The sequence below is a fragment of the Hylobates moloch genome, unplaced genomic scaffold, assembly GCF_009828535.3.
Source record: "Hylobates moloch isolate HMO894 unplaced genomic scaffold, HMol_V3 SCAFFOLD_8, whole genome shotgun sequence".
NCBI lineage: Eukaryota > Metazoa > Chordata > Mammalia > Primates > Hylobatidae > Hylobates > Hylobates moloch.
In genome coordinates, this window is record NW_026652283.1 from 66,498,417 (window position 1) to 66,514,255 (window position 15,839).

Genomic DNA, 15,839 nt, shown 5'->3' on the forward strand with positions numbered 1-15,839 from the left:
TTACATAAAATATAGCTGAAGGGAATGCCTCTGACTTTGGCCTTGCTCATACAAATAGTACAGAACAGTGAGACTTAGTGCAGCTTGAAGTTTTTCTGAGATTCCAAACTTAGTACCTTTTCAGAGTGTCAATCATGCCCTAGGGAAGACATTTTGCCTTTGTAGTATCACCACAGCACAGAAACATTCAATAAAGCAGAAGAAAAAGTGATTTATCACAAATTCTATTGCAAAAAAAAATTATTATATAACAAAAGCTTTAGAGCTAACCAATTCAGGTATGATTTAGTCAATCAGAAAGTCAATATAATGTAAGGTAATCTAGGCCATGGTTTGGTTTTGTCTGTAATTAACATTCTCTAGTACACTGTTAGAGACATTACCTGTGAAATATTAATCTTAATTTAGGTTGGCTAACAGCTATTTTTGGCCCTGAGAATTCTCATTTATGCACAAAACACTTTTTTTTTTAGAAACAGGGTCTCACTGTGTTGCCTACGCTGGGGTGCAATGGCTATTCACAGGCATGATCATAGCACACTGCAGTCTTGAACTCATGGCCTCAAGTGATCCTCCTGCCTCAGCCTTTTATCAAAACTATTTTAAGAAAAAAATTCTAATTAATTAGTGATGTCTCTCAAATTGTTTCCCTCAATCACATAACAGTAAACATTTTTAGACAGAAAGCTTAGGTACTAAATAAGTGGAACCCTTCATTATATGGAATGAATATTGCCCTGGGTAACATGCTAAAAGGCAAAAGGAACCCACCTGAGCTTGGAAAAGAGACATTATAATCCAAGAGAATATATGTTCTACACTAATGGCGATACAAAAAGAGCAGAACCTAATGAGAATTAAAAGCACTCCTGAGGTCCACCTGATGTGTTCCAATGTTTGTTCATTATAGGACTTTCCCATGCACAGCTTTCTCAGGAGTGGGGCTGGGGACTGGAGAGTCTTACTTGGTCAAGTTTGCCTTGAGATGGGTTTTAGATTAATACTTGGGATAGCCGGGCGCGGTGGCTCACGCTTGTAATCCCAGCACTTTGGGAGGCCGAGGCGGGCGGATCACAAGTCAGGAGATCGAGACCACGGTGAAACCCTGTCTCTACTAAAAATATAAAAAAATTAGCCGGGCGTGGTGGCGGGCGCCTGTAGTCCCAGCTACTCGGAGAGACTGAGGCAGGAGAATGGCGTGAACCCGGGAGGCGGAGCTTGCAGTGAGCCGAGATCGCGCCACTGCACTCAAGCCTGGGTGACAGAGCGAGACTCCGTCTCAAAAAAAAAAAAAAAAAATACTTGGGATAAACTCACCAGGGGAAAAAAATCTGGCTTCAAGTCTATTCACATAAGATCAATATTAGCATAAAAGTTCTGGTTTCTTACCATATACCAAACTAAGTATATTTCCTGCTTTTACTCACATACTAACACCTATACTTTTCTTACAAAGCTTTTTTACGAAGACATTTTCTTAGTTCTCAAGAACAAGTTAGTCAGCATTTGACTATCTTTTCTATCACTTTTACCTCTAGCAAAGCAGACTTCCTCTCTCTCTCTCTCTTAAGCACACACAGACACACACACACACACACACACACACACACACACGTGCATGCCACCAAAGTAAGAAAAAGGCTTCTACTGACCTTGAATAGTTGCCAGTGTACTGTTGCTCATTAGAGCTGGGCTGAGAGCACCGCTCAGGGTCCCTGGATTCAGACTGAGTAAGGCACCTCTGCAAGTCCAAAACAGGAGTCACTTTATTACCATGCAGACGCAGGTCTCATTTTGACAACACACCAAAAGGAACTTACAAAACGAAAATCCAGCTGGGGAAATAGGTGGAAATATTTATTTTTCTTTATTCTTCTATGGTTTGTGCTTCTCAGTTACTGCTTTCCTGGATGCTTACTCATACAAACGAGGTTATGATCAGCACAAAATGTAAAACTTTTACAGTCATTTTGACCTTTCTTTGAAAGACTTTTTTCTTTTTTTCCAAAATGAAAGAAATATTCTAGAGAAAAAGATATATTTACAAGATAATTCTTATAATGTGTGACAATAACAGTATAAAATTGAGACTCCTATTACATCTCTCATCTATGCTTGAGAATTAGGAAGTAGGCAGTTGAGAGAGTTTAATGGGGAAAATAAGAGTCAAGAATTCTAGGCTTTCTTCCTGGCCCCGTCACTAAGGTAATTAGTGACCTGGTATTTTGGGTCTTCATCTGGAAACAAAGGTATGACTACTGCCCTTCCCAGGGTGTTAAGAAACTTAAACTCAAATATAATCAAAGTCCTTGTATAATCACAAAACAGTCCACCTCAAAGAGATTACTGCTTTAAAGACATTTTTTTTCCCCATCTAAGTCAGTGATGTAAAGTCTCCCCTATGAGTAATTCCAGGGATGACCTCCACCTCAGATGTGAATGAGATGAGAAAGCGCCTTACCCAGCCGCAAACTGTGAGGGTGCCATCAGGCTTGGGTTTAGTCCTGCAGCAGCTGCCATGGCAGCAAGACTGGCATTTGCTGGCAACTGTGCAGCTCCTTGAAGGGCAGCAGCTGCTGCTGTTTGCAAACCTGACGCTGTCACCATCACCTGGCTGGTCCCAAGAGGGGAGGACAAAGGAGTGGAGGTGGTCTGTGTTGTGCTGGTCTCACTGGCACTGGATGCCTCGGAGGTGGAGGCTGAGGCAGAAGGGGACGGACTCAGAGAGGGGGACGTGACTGCTGAGGAAGCTGGAGGCGCTGTGGAAATCACGGTTGCTGTGTTGTTGGAGGTGGTGTCTGAAGTGCCTGAAGAGAAACAGATTAGAAGATGACCTTTTGTAAATGGTTTTGGAAGAATGGTGGCTTTACTCAGCCAAACTCTATAATCAATGGAATAATTAACCTACCACGTAGTGAAGTTGTCCTTTAATAACCTAGTTTAGTGCTTTTATGGAAATTAACTACAAAACCAAACATTTTAGAATCACAGCTAGGAACCCTACTTTAAGAGACATGAGCAATGAAAGAAACAGAGAAATTTTTCATTGCCTATTTTCTATTCAAGAAACAAAATAATCATAGAAGCTCTAATTATGGAATACAACTGCTTTGGGGAAGAAAAAGAAAGCAAAAGAAGAAAAACTTCTGTAAAGCTCTTTTCATTCAGAAATCTCCTTAGGGGTCTCCTCAGAAAAATCAAAACAAGGAGAAGAAAAACAGAAAGTTATATACTTTTCTAAGAATTCAGTATCAACAACAACATAGTATAAAAATGACTACATGCCTTCTCTACATTCAAATAACTATTCTGTAATAAAAATTAGCTCTCAAAGTCCACTGTGGTAAAAAAAAAAAACAACATACAATGATACTATGAATCTCATAAAAGTTAGCATAAAAATTAAGATCTAAGAAATTATTATTTGTAGGCCGGGTGTGGTGGCTCACACCTGTAATCTCAGCACTTTGGGAGGCTGAGGTGGGCGGATCACGAGGTCAAGAGATTGAGACCATCCTGGCCAACATGGTGAAACCCCGTCTCTACTAAAAATATGAAAATTAGCTGGGCGTGGTGGCACGCGCCTGTAGTTCCAGCTACTCGGGAGGCTAAGGCAGGAGAATCGCTTGAAGCTGGGAGGCAGAGGTTGCAGTGAGCCAAGATTGCGCCACTGCACTCCAGCCTGGAGATAGAGCAAGACTCCGTCTCAAGAAAAAAAACAAAAAAGAAATTATTTGTGAGGTCTTAGAAAAAAGTGCCTGAATATGCTTTTGGTTTAAGGAGAATGAACATTTGGATATAAACGACTAACTGACATTAAATATATCATTACTAAACACTAAAACACATTCACTGGGATTATTTAATGATATCAGCGTTGTCTAACAGAAATACAAGACATATGTAATTTAAAAATTTCTAGTAGCCCCACTGAAAATGGTAAGACAAGGCCAGGTGTGGTGGCTCACGCCTGTGATCCCAGCACTTTGGGAGGCCAAGGTGAGTGGATCATTTGAGGTCAGGAGTTCGAAACCAGCCTGGCCAATGTGGTGAAACCCCATCTCTATTAAAAATAACAAAAACTAGCCAGGCATGGTGGTGGGCGCCTGTAATCCCAGCTACTCAGGAGGCTGAGGCAGGAGAACTGCTTGAGCCCAAGAGGTGCAGGTTGCAGTGAGCCGAGATCACGCCATTACACTCCAGCCTGGGTGACGAAGTAAGACTCCGTTAAAAAAAAAAAAAAATAATAATAATAACATTTTTTGGTGATGAAATCTTTTACCAAGCTTCAGAACATGCTCTTCTTTCATAACAATCTTGTTACAAATTCAGGCAATTTTGTCCTTCCAAAATCTGTTTTAAAACCTTCTGGTCTGTACTAAGAACACCTAGAATTGAACTCTCTTCTCACTTCCACTCTTCAGTTTTTATCACATGTCACAGGGTTGGGAGAGACTCAGACATCATCTGTTTCAGCACTGACTACTTTCTCCACCTCCTATAAAGCTGTGTGAAAGTGGCCGCCAAATGAATGAGGTAAACATAATGTTCTTATTGTTAAATAAAAAGGAAGGCTTTCTTCCTCTGTCTACCCTTCTGAAAAATATAAATGATTTATTTTTATTGCCACTGCCCCTAAATATCATTACATCTTTGTAGATACTATGAATTCTATTTTCGTTCATTACTTCTTTGGTTCTAAATCTCTCAGAACAATCAACCACTGAACACTGGATGCTGTGTAGGGTCCTGTGTTAGGCAGATTCATATACCCTTTTTCACTTTAATCTTAAGACATGCCCCCTGTCGTATAGTAAGGTGAACATCTTTTATTTCTCTTCCATGCTAAGCAATTTCAATGTACTTTCAATCTTTTTTTGACCAATTTCTCACCTTATCTAACCCGATTTTACCTACGGGTACTACTTCCCTTTCAAAGTTCTGAAATTGAAATTGCCTATTCTTGTAAGTCCTAATATCTTGAGCTCAAAAGACTTAAAATAGTTATTTCTTTACTCTCCGGCCACCTTCAAAGCATTCACCAACTGTTTTCTTAAATCCCTTAAGTTTACAAAGAAAATCCCAGTCAAATTTTATCAGTGAATTTAACCTAGGCCAGGAGATGATGACTCCAGAAGCATTCAAAATTGTTCTAGGTGTCTCCAATATAAATGTTATATAAATATGCATTATGGTATAACAACTTAAAGTTATCTTTAAATTAATTATCGTGGTCAGTGAGTCATGTTTTAATCAATATATGTTATTTCATGACTGTAAATTCTTGGCAACTTGGCAATTTAATTACTTGGGTAACTTTCACTAGTGAACTTATTGTTGCTGAGCCTCAATGTCCTCAACAGCAAAATAAGATGCCACCACCCACCTCACAGGGGCAGTCGGAAGCTATAGTCAAGGTGTGTATATAGTACCTGGCACTTCCCTGTGCTTCCCGCCCTGTCTTGTTTTTTCTCAAACAGCTTTTATTGAGGTACAACTTATAAACTGGATATCCATATGCAGAAAGAGGAATTTAGATCTTTACCTTACACTGTGCATAAAAATTAACTAAAACAGATCAAAGGCCTAAATATAAGAGCTGAAACTATAAAGTTTCTAGTAAATAAAGTAGGACAAAATCTTTGTGACCTTGAGTTAAACAAGGAGTTCATAGACACAGCACCAAGAGAACGATCCATAAAAGAAAAAAAAAAATCAGTGAATTCAACGTCATCAAAGGTAAAATCTTTTGCGCTTCAAAAGCCACAGACTGAGAGAAAACATTTGCAGATTACATATCCAATAAAGGAATTGGAATTGTGTCAGAATGTATAAACAACTCTTACAACTCAATAGTAAGAATATAAACAACTCAGATTTTTAAGTGGACAAATGTTAGTTTACATTTTACCAAGGAAGATATAGGAGTGACTAGTAAGCACATCAAAATTCATCCAGCTTTAAAATTTGATGACTTTTAATCAACTTAATTATACAACCATCATCACAATCCAGATTATGACATTTCCACTCCCAAAAAAGATCCCTTGTGCCTGTTTGTAATCATGTCACACTCCTACCTAGTTACCTGCTTTTTGTCTCTATAGATTTTTGTGGACATTTCACACAAATGGAATCATACAATATGTAGTCTCTTGCATCTGGCTTCTTTTACTTAGCATTCTGTTTTCAAGGTTCATCCACATCGTAGCACAAATCAATACCTCATTAATTTTTATGGCTGAATAATATTCCACTGTGTAGATATAACACATTTTGTTTATCCATTCACCAGTTGATGAGCACTGGTTTGTTTCCAGTTTTTGGATATTATAAATAAGGCTGCTATATGAACACTCATATTAAAGTTTTTGTGTAGAAATGTCTTCATTTCTCTTGGGGAAATTGCTGGGTAGGACGGTAAATTTATGTTTAAAAGAACTGCTAAGGTGTTTTCCGAAGTTGTATCATTCTACATCCCTACAAGCAATGCATGAAAGTTCCAGTTTCTCCACATCCTTCCCAACATTTATCATCTTGGGTCTTTTTGATTATAGCCATTCTAGTGAGTACAAACTAGTATCTCACTATAGTTTTAATCTGCATTTCCCTAATGAGTAATGCTAACGTCACACATCTCTCCATGTGCTTACTAGTCACTCCTATTATCTTCCTTGGTAAAATGTAAACCAACATTTGTCCACTTAAAAATCTGAGTTGTTTATATTCTTACTATTGAGTTGTAAGAGTTGTTTATACATTCTAGACACAATTTCTTTATTGGATATGTGATCTGCAAATGTTTTCTCTCAGTCTGTGGCTTTTGAAGCGCAAAAGATTTTACTTTTGATAAAGCTGAATTTACTAATTTTTTTTTCTTTTATGGATTGTTCTCTTGGTGCTGTATCTATGAACTCTTTGCTTAACCCAGGGTCACAAAGATTTTGTCCTACTTTATTTACTAGAAACTTTATAGTTTCAGCTCTTATATTTAGGCCTTTCATCCATTTCAGTTAATTTTTATGCACAGTGTAAGGTAAGGATCTAAATTCCTCTACTCCTCTTTCTGCATATGGATATCCAGTTGTCCTAGAACCATTTGTTGAAGACTATCCTTTCCCTATTGAATTGCCTTGGCACCTCTGTCAAAAATCAATAAAGCATAAATTTAAAGTTTTGCTTCTGGACTCTTAATTTTGTTCCATTTAATCTATTATATCTATATGTACACTAGTAATACACTGCTTTGATTATTGTTGCTTTACAGTAAACTTTGAAATCAGGACATGAAAATGCTCTGATTTCATTCTTTTTCAAAATTGTTTTGGCTATTCTTGGTCCCTTCCAAGAGTTTATCGATTTCTTTAAAACAAAACAAAGAAAAAACCTGTTGGAATTTTTACTATGATTTTGTTGAATCTATAAATCAAGCTGCAAGACTGAGCATGGTGGCTCATGCCTGTAATCCCAGCACTTTGGGAGGCCAAGGTGGGTGAATTGCTTGAGCCCGGGAGTTCGAGACCAGCCTGGGCAATATGGCAAAACCTCGTCTCTACAAAAAATACAAAAATAAGCTGGGCGGGTGGCATGTGGCTATAGTCCTAGCTACTGGGGAGGCTGAAGCGGGAGGATTGCTTGAGCCTGGGAAGTTGAGGCTGCGGTGAACTGTGATTGCGCCACTGTGATAGGGCAATACCCTGTCTCGAGAACAAATAATAATAAAAAACATATATACATATATATATATATAAAATAAAAAATATATTTATGCTATAATGTGGATAAACCTTGAAATCAGAGAGAGATATGCACACATATCTCAAGCTGGAGAAAAACTGTCATGTTAAGAATGCTTAGTCTTCCAAAACATGAATATGGAATATGAAATCTCTTTATTTAGACTTCTTTTAACTTCTTTCAGCAAATTGTAGTTTTCATTGTTCAAGTCTTACACTTCTTTTGTTAAGTTTATTCCTAAGTATTTTATTCTTTTGATACTGTTACATACAAGTTATTTCCTAAATTTCATTTTTGAACTGTCCATTGATAGTATATACAAATGTAATTGATTTTTTTATATACCAATCTTGTATTCTGCAACAATACTGAATTTATTGATTATCCTAGATATCTTTCTTTTTTTGGTGAATTCCTTGGTATTTTTATACATGTAGAATAATGCAAATAGAAGCAGTTTAACTTCTTCCTTTCCAAATTGTCTTTCGTTTTTTTTCTCCCCCTTACTAGAGGCTATAACCTCCAGGACCATGTTAATCAGAAGTCCACAAGAGCAAACAAACACTCTTACCTAATTCTCAATCTTAGTGAGGAAAGTATTCAGTCTTTTGCCATTAAGTATTCTATTTGCTGGAGAGTTTTAGTAAGTGCTCTTTATCAGGTGAGACAGTTCCTTTGTATTTCAGCTTCCATCATGAATGGGTTTTGGATTTTTACAAATATCTTTTCTGTATCCACTGAGATGATTATGTGGTTTTTGTCCTTTCTTCTATTATAATGTGTTACATTAATTGATGTTCAGTTATTGTACTAACCATACATTTCTGGGAGATAAATCCTCCTTGGCCATGATGTATATAATTGTTTGATTTTTTTAGTATGTTGCTGGATTTGACTTGCTAAGATTCTTTTGAGAGTTTTGGTTTATATTTTCCTGAGGAATATCAGTTTGTAATTTTTTTTCTTGTGATATTTATCTAAGCTTGGGTATCTGGGTAATACTGGCCTGATAGGAAAACAGAAGAGGAATGTTATTTCTTCTCTGATGCATGTTTTAATTTTCAAATACATGGGGACTTCCCAAATTTCTTTCTATTGTTAATTTCTAGGTTATCTCAGTTGTCATCAGACAACACACTTTGTATGATTTTAATCCTTTTTAATTTACTGAAACTTGTTTTATGGCTAAAAGTATCCTGGGAGATGGATGTTCCATGTGTACATAAAAAGGATGTGTTTTCTGCTGTTGCTAGACGAAGTGTTCTGCAGATAGCAGTTAGAATAAGTTGGTTGATAGTGCTCAAATCTTGTATATCCTTCACGGCTTTTTTTTCTTCCCCCCAAACAGGGTCTTGCTCTGTTCTCAGGCTGGAGTGCAGTGGTACAATCTCAGCTTACTGCAGCCTCAACTTCCCAGGCTCAAGTGACCCTCCCACCTCAGCTTCCCGAGTAGCTAGGACTATAGGCATGTGCCACCACGCCTGGCTAATTTTGTTCATTTTTTTTTTTTTTTTGTAGAGACAAGGTCTTACTATGTTGCCCAGGCAGGTTTTGAACTCCTGGACTCAAGCGATCCTTCCACCTTGGCCTACCAAAGTGCTGGGATTATAGGCATAAGCCACTGCACATGGCCTGAATTTTTTTTTTTTTTAACGTGGCTCAAATAAATGTCTGCAACTGTTATTGTTGAATTGTCTATTTCTTCTTTGAACTTTATTCCTTTTTGTTTCCTGTATCTTGGGCCTTTGTTGTTAGGTGGCTATATAATTATAGTTGCTATATCTTCCTGAGGAATCAACAATTTTGTCATTATGAAAAATGTTTTGGAAAATGAATTGGGGGCAGGGCATGTTTGGTTGAGATTATTAAGGGCTGTGGAATTTTTACAAGTTTTTGAGACACAATGGAACACTCATCTTTCTGGAGGAGTATGGCAATGATCACTCTTGCATCTATTTTAGAATGTTTACCAAGGACCTATTATGTGTCAAACATACCTATGGGAAAATAAGATGACCACATCAATCAAACATGATTTTTCTTAGAAGATAGTATTGAGGATATGGTTTTTCCCTTCATTTCTAAAATCCTATTCCAAATAATAGTAAAGAGATACAAAAGGGAAAAAGAGCTCTGGTGACAGATATCAGAGGTTTTGAGATTTAGACAGATTTACAGAAATGAGAAAAAGGTTCGCTGGATGGTGGAGAAATCAACCATAATCCAGAAGGGCAGAGGAGAAGACTATGATAGAGGAGGAAATTATTCACTCTGATGGAGCCTTACAGAGAGTCCCAGCTCAGAGTTATTTGTCAGATACTGAGGTAGATGGAAATAGGGTCAGAGAACAGGGTGATTCAAGGACTATTCACATAATAGCTCTCACAGTGGGCCTTTCCCTCCTTCTACCAGACCTCTCAAATGAACAGAACCAAAATCACCTACTCTTCAAAGAAAATAAAATCTGACTATGGAACGCTAAGGATTCTAGTGTAGGCACTTGCATGCATGAGTAAAGATACCCCTCATTTTGGAAAAGTATGACAGAAAGCCTCGTTTGCCTGCCTGCTTCCTGTTCATAGGCTGAAATAAAGTTTGGTAGTTCTTTATTCACATTCACAGCTCACCGCGAGCCCTTCCATTCAGGGGAGGGGACTCTTGAGTAACAGAAGCTACACAATGTCAGGAAAAACCCTTACAGGCTACTGATAATAAGTAATGTAATCTTGCATTCATCACGATGAATAAATAATCAAAAATCACCAGACAATGAAAAAAGCCAACAGCACGTTACAAATGACACAAAATGAATAAACAGAGTGAATGCCAAAAAATCCCAACTTAAAAAAAAAGATAAATTATCAGAGTCCAAGAAAGACATTAATTCACATTGAAAATGCTTGCTGAAGGCCAATGAGGGCAAGTTTTAAAAGGCCCCTTCTTTGAAACCTTGTAGTGAAATTTTAGAACAGTATAAGATTTTAAAAAAACCCTTAAGGTTTACAGAGAGAAAAAACAAGGAAAAAGAGATTGAAATCAGACTTTTCACTAGCAACACTAGATGCTAAAACACAACAAAATTCAAAGGAAAAATACTTTTGTAACTGGACAAACTCCAAAAAAAACTGTGAAGGCAAAATAAATACTTCTCAGTTATACATGTATTTAGAAGTTTTACCTCCCATGTAACCTTTCTAAATAAAATTACTTGAGAACGTGCTCCAGACAAAAAGGAATCAAAGAGGATGACAGGGGATCTGAGAAACATTGGATCTAACTCAGGAAAACAAGGAAAACAATTTAAAATAAGCAATCATAGAAATCTCAAGAAGAAAGTCTTCAGGAAGAAAGCAGATTGCATTAGATAAGTTGTATGATTAAGACATTGGCTGTCTTTAATAAATAACATGATAAAGAAACATGCTACTTTTCTCAACAGAGAAAAAAAAAAGGCAGTATAAAAATATCAGAGGAAAAGAGGCTGTACAAAAAAGTTACAGTCCAAAGACGAAAAACAAATTAAAAGTGGGCATGGTTTTGAGCAACGGCTGATAAAAGAGTAAGAAAAGAAAATCCACTTGACACTGACTCTTCTTCTCTTTCAAGGAGCAACAACACAAATTTAGCAGCTTAAATCATCACAATTTATCATCTCATAGTTTTTGTGGGTCAGGTGTCCAGGCAGAGCCTGAGTACTCTGCTTAGAGTATCACAAGGCTGCAATCAAATACTGTACTGTACAAATACTACTGAAACTGTATATACATGTACATATAAAAAAGATTTAAGGAGAAAATAAAAATGGTACTTGTGATTGTTTTTCCTGTTTGAATTTCCTAATAATGTTTTTAATAATTAAAAAAAAATTCACTCCAGGAAAAATTATCAACATGTCAGAAAAAAATTACAATTAGATCTAAATAAATAGGCTAAGAGTTCAAGAAAATGTGACTGGTAAGAAGTATCAAAAACTGATGCAAATTTTTAGCTAGTTTTGAGTACTAAAATCTAAAATTACTTTGATTTTCCCCATATTTTAAGAAAACTGCAAAGCTATTTGTTCTTAATGTGTAAACTATTAAAAAAAATTTCTGTAAAAGACAGGTATTTTTAGACCTAAAGCAACATAATTTGTTGGGAAGGTAAGATTCAGTTCATAATTTACCAGGTGACTGGCAGTCAATTTGGACAATAAGGTCCTCAGAGATGGTTCTTCATGTTCTTGGTGCCCGACACAATGCCAATCAATCCCTAACAGTTTGCTTATTAAGTGGAAGTGCTCAATATTATATATATTCTTAACCAAGGTTCTTAAATATATTCTTGAACCAAGGTTATCAAAACTGGAACCTGTAGGTATCCACAAATAGCCTTGGGGTGGGAGGTTGATGAGAGTTGTCATTTATAAACCTCCTTAAATTTTACTAAAAATTGTGTATATGTCTATTTTGTGTGAGGAAAAGTCTGTAGCTTTCAAATTCTTAAAAATGTCCAACATCCAGAAGAGGTCAAGAAGTACTGTTTAACATAAGCAAAAATTAATGGATGATTGGATGCAGAAAAAAATAAACAAAAATGTTCTAATAATGTAGAAATTTAATATAATATAAAGCCATTTATTCAATTTTTACATCATGGGTAGGTCATAGCACCAAGGAGGCATTGTAAATTTAAAACATGAGTGAGAAAAATAAAAGTCCCCACCTCTAGGTTAAATCAAGTTTCATTATGAAATATCATTAATCTACCCAATGATTTACTAGCAAATAACCAACCTGGTGAATAATTACAGCATGTCTTATGCACTATGTATCACTAAAAAACATCTGATGACAGTGCTAAGTGATTTTAAATTTATCTGGAAAATTTGCTATTTAAAAGAGGCCAAAGGAAAAAAAAAAACAAAACATTCATTTTACAGTGAGTATGTCATGCACTGAGCTAGGCATCAAGAGTTCAGAAAGAATAATCAAATCTTTTGAGAAGTGCAGTCTATTGGGAAAGACAGGTGTGTAAAAATAAAATCATTTATAATACAGGTACGTGGAAATGAATAGTCTCCTGGGAAAGCTAAAGAATATTTCCAAGAAAATTGACATACAAGCTGGTATAGTTTTATCAGTAACAGATCAAGAACTGCAGGCTAAGATGGACATTTCCATTGTAGGGATGTTTACAAAGGTATGGATGGAGCCCTCCTGTGTGTTGAGGGTGGGGTAGGCAAAAGACTAGTGGGGAGATCAGGTTCAGGCCGGAAATAATCTTCATGAACTGACAAACTTGGATGTTTTTCTGAATGAAAAAAGCCACAGCTATTGAAGGCTTTTAAGGAAAGGAGTTACTTTAAAGAAAATTGATGTTTATGAGCAACAGCTATCTTTAGTTGGAGCCTTAATTCACAATTTAATGGCAGATTCTTATAATAACCTATCATGGGCCTCCCATGTGCTCAGCAGGTGCATGGCCTGGCAGCTGCTTACCTGTAACTGAAAGATTCGTCACAGCAGCACTGGTCAGAGGGAGGACAGGGCTGACTGTGAGGGTAGTTGCTGCACTGCTAGTCACAAGGCTTGGTGTGGTCGCCACCTTGAGGTCAGAAATGAAAACATGGACAAAGCACTTAAAATCAAAACTTAAAGAGGAAATGATTTTACAGTCATTCTTTGATCTTGGAATTGAGACACCTGACATCCTATGTTGGAAAGCTGCTATTGGAAGATGGTTGTTCACTGATATCACAGATAGCTTTGCCTGGGTTTTAAAAATAAATAATAAAAAGTTTCTAAATTTCAATAGCATTGAGACAGATATACTCTAAGTCGGTAAGAAACATTATACTAATTATCAACTTTACCTAAATAAGAAAACTATTTGACAGGATCAGGGAATCTGGGGTACATGTATTACTTTTACTTTTGACTCTGTGGGGGGGCAGTATTGCCTTAGGTTTGATTTTAATAAAATAAAATTATGAAAATAACGTGAAGCAAACTTTTAAAAAACTGATTAGTTTTGAAATAACAAAGAATTCTAGTTTTGCAAGAAATATTGTCTTTCTTCTAGTACAAATCTAAAACATAAACATCACCTTTACAAAACAAAACTGTTGTTTAATAATTATCTTTTTCATAACTATCTCATAACTTTATGACTACAGACCCACCATTTAACAACTACAACCTTCACATAAACTAACATGTGCTTTTAATGCTGACCTTAGTTTAAAAAGCCTGCCAGTATGGAATGACATTCAAATAAAATAAAACCAAATTTAAAAAGAACAGAAATGCAAACTCAACAATATTCCCATCTTTTGAATCCTGACAATGTAGAAATCAAATTTATAATCATCCTAAAAACCAAGGGAGTCACACGACCACGGTATGCCTCTTCAGTCTAGGAATAATGCAAACAGCCGAAGTTACTCAATGAGGCTTCACAGGAAAAGAATCATATGTTGTTTCAAAGTAAAAGACCTGAGATGATTGTTTTAATACAAGTTCAGAACTGAAGGTTATCTGGTAATTTACTGTCACTTAATCATGTAAGTGTAAGTTTAATAAATTGGGCTTTAGGACTCAACATGGATAAAAAGTAACTAAAGATTTTCTGAGATAACTGGAATCAGCAGCAAATCTACTCCCATGGTTACAGAGTAATCTAATGAACTATACCAGAGAAGAGTATGATGGAAATGCAATGAAAGAATTAAAATTGTTCACTTAAAAAAATAAGATAGGTGGGCTGTGCATGGTGGCTCACACCTGTAATCCCAGCACTTTGGGAGGCTGAGGCAGGTGGATCACCTGAGGTCAGGAGTTCAAGACCAGCGTGGAGAACATGATGAAACCCTGGTCTGAACTAAAAATACAAAAAAATTAGCTGGGTCTGGTGGCGGGCGCCTGTAATCCCAGCTACTTCGGGAGGCTGAGGCAGGGGAATCACTTGAACCCAGGAGGCAGAGGTTGCAGTGAGCTGAGATTGTGCCATTGCACTCCAGCCTGGGCAACAAGAGTGAAACTCTGTCTCAAAAAAAAAAAAAAAGACTGGGAATGGTGGCTCACACCTGTAATCCCAGCACTTTGGGAGGCTAAGGCAGGTGGATCACTTGAGGTCAGGAGTTCAAGACCAGCCTGGCCAACATGGTGAAGCCCTGCTTCTACTAACAGTACAAAATATTAGCCAGGAATGGTGGTACGCGTCTGTAATCCCAGCTACTCAGAGGCCAAGGCACAAGAATCGCTTGAACCCAGGAGGCAGAGGTTGCAGTAAGCCGAGATCGCACCAATGCACTCCAGCCTGGGTGATGGAGTGAGACTGTCTCAAAAAAATAAAATAAACAGAGAAATAAATAAAAAATAAGAAAGACCAATAAGTTCTTGGGTTAATAACAACACAAGATTTCACCCTCCATGCAGGGGCACCTCAAGACTAGTGACCTCAGCAGAGAGAGAGAGAGCGCAAGAGACAGGGAAAGAGAGAATGAGAATTTCATCACCTTGATAATGTCTAAAATACAAATTTACATGCATTTATTTGATGTATTTATTCATTAAATTACTATTATGAAATAAACTGATTTAACAGGTCATTTGTAAAATTGCAAAAATTAGCCCTTGAGCTTGCACCCCCTATTTTTTATTCTTACCAGTGAAGTTGGGCTTGGGAAAATTGCTTTGATAGGTGAGCTGCTGGTCCCACCACTGCTTGGTGGGTTGATTCTTTTTTCTTTCTGGCGGCGGTTACAAAACCAAACACGAATCACCTCTTTTTCCATATTGAGCTGATCAGCAATCATAGTGATCTCTTCCGAGGTAGGCTTTTGATTCTGCAGGGTGAAAAAAGGTAATTCCAAAAGCTATCCTTTGCAATAACTTTTTGAACTACTGGCATAATCACGTCAGGTTAGAAAATGAAGCTGGGATACATATGACCATCCACATTAGGCCACTTTCAACAAAGAGATTGTGTAGATAGAAGTTCTAATGAACATACACCTACTAAACTTACTCATATTAACTTAGAATAAGTTATCCTTGAATATCTATAGTTTTTCATTTTTAAGATCTATTAATTGTGAATGAAATTAACAAAATACCAGT

The 15,839-nt window shown here is 36.9% G+C and overlaps 1 protein-coding gene across 6 annotated transcripts in view; it reads right to left on the reverse strand.

Moving 5' to 3' along the window:
* POU2F1 (POU class 2 homeobox 1) overlaps window positions 1–15,839 on the reverse strand; it is a 208,780-nt gene that overhangs the window by 12,861 nt on the left and 180,080 nt on the right. For all 6 annotated transcript variants that reach the window (XR_004249289.2, XR_009214595.1, XM_032161096.2 and 3 more), the window contains 4 exons: window positions 15,386–15,565; window positions 13,218–13,323; window positions 2,462–2,807; window positions 1,653–1,741 (listed from right to left, as the gene is read on the reverse strand). Coding sequence is in view for 4 of the 6 variants with exons in the window: in XM_032161096.2 (XP_032016987.1) it covers window positions 1,653–1,741; window positions 2,462–2,807; window positions 13,218–13,323; window positions 15,386–15,565 (721 nt within the window). In the remaining 2 variants the exon portion in view is untranslated. The remainder of the gene's footprint in view (window positions 1–1,652; window positions 1,742–2,461; window positions 2,808–13,217; window positions 13,324–15,385; window positions 15,566–15,839) is intronic.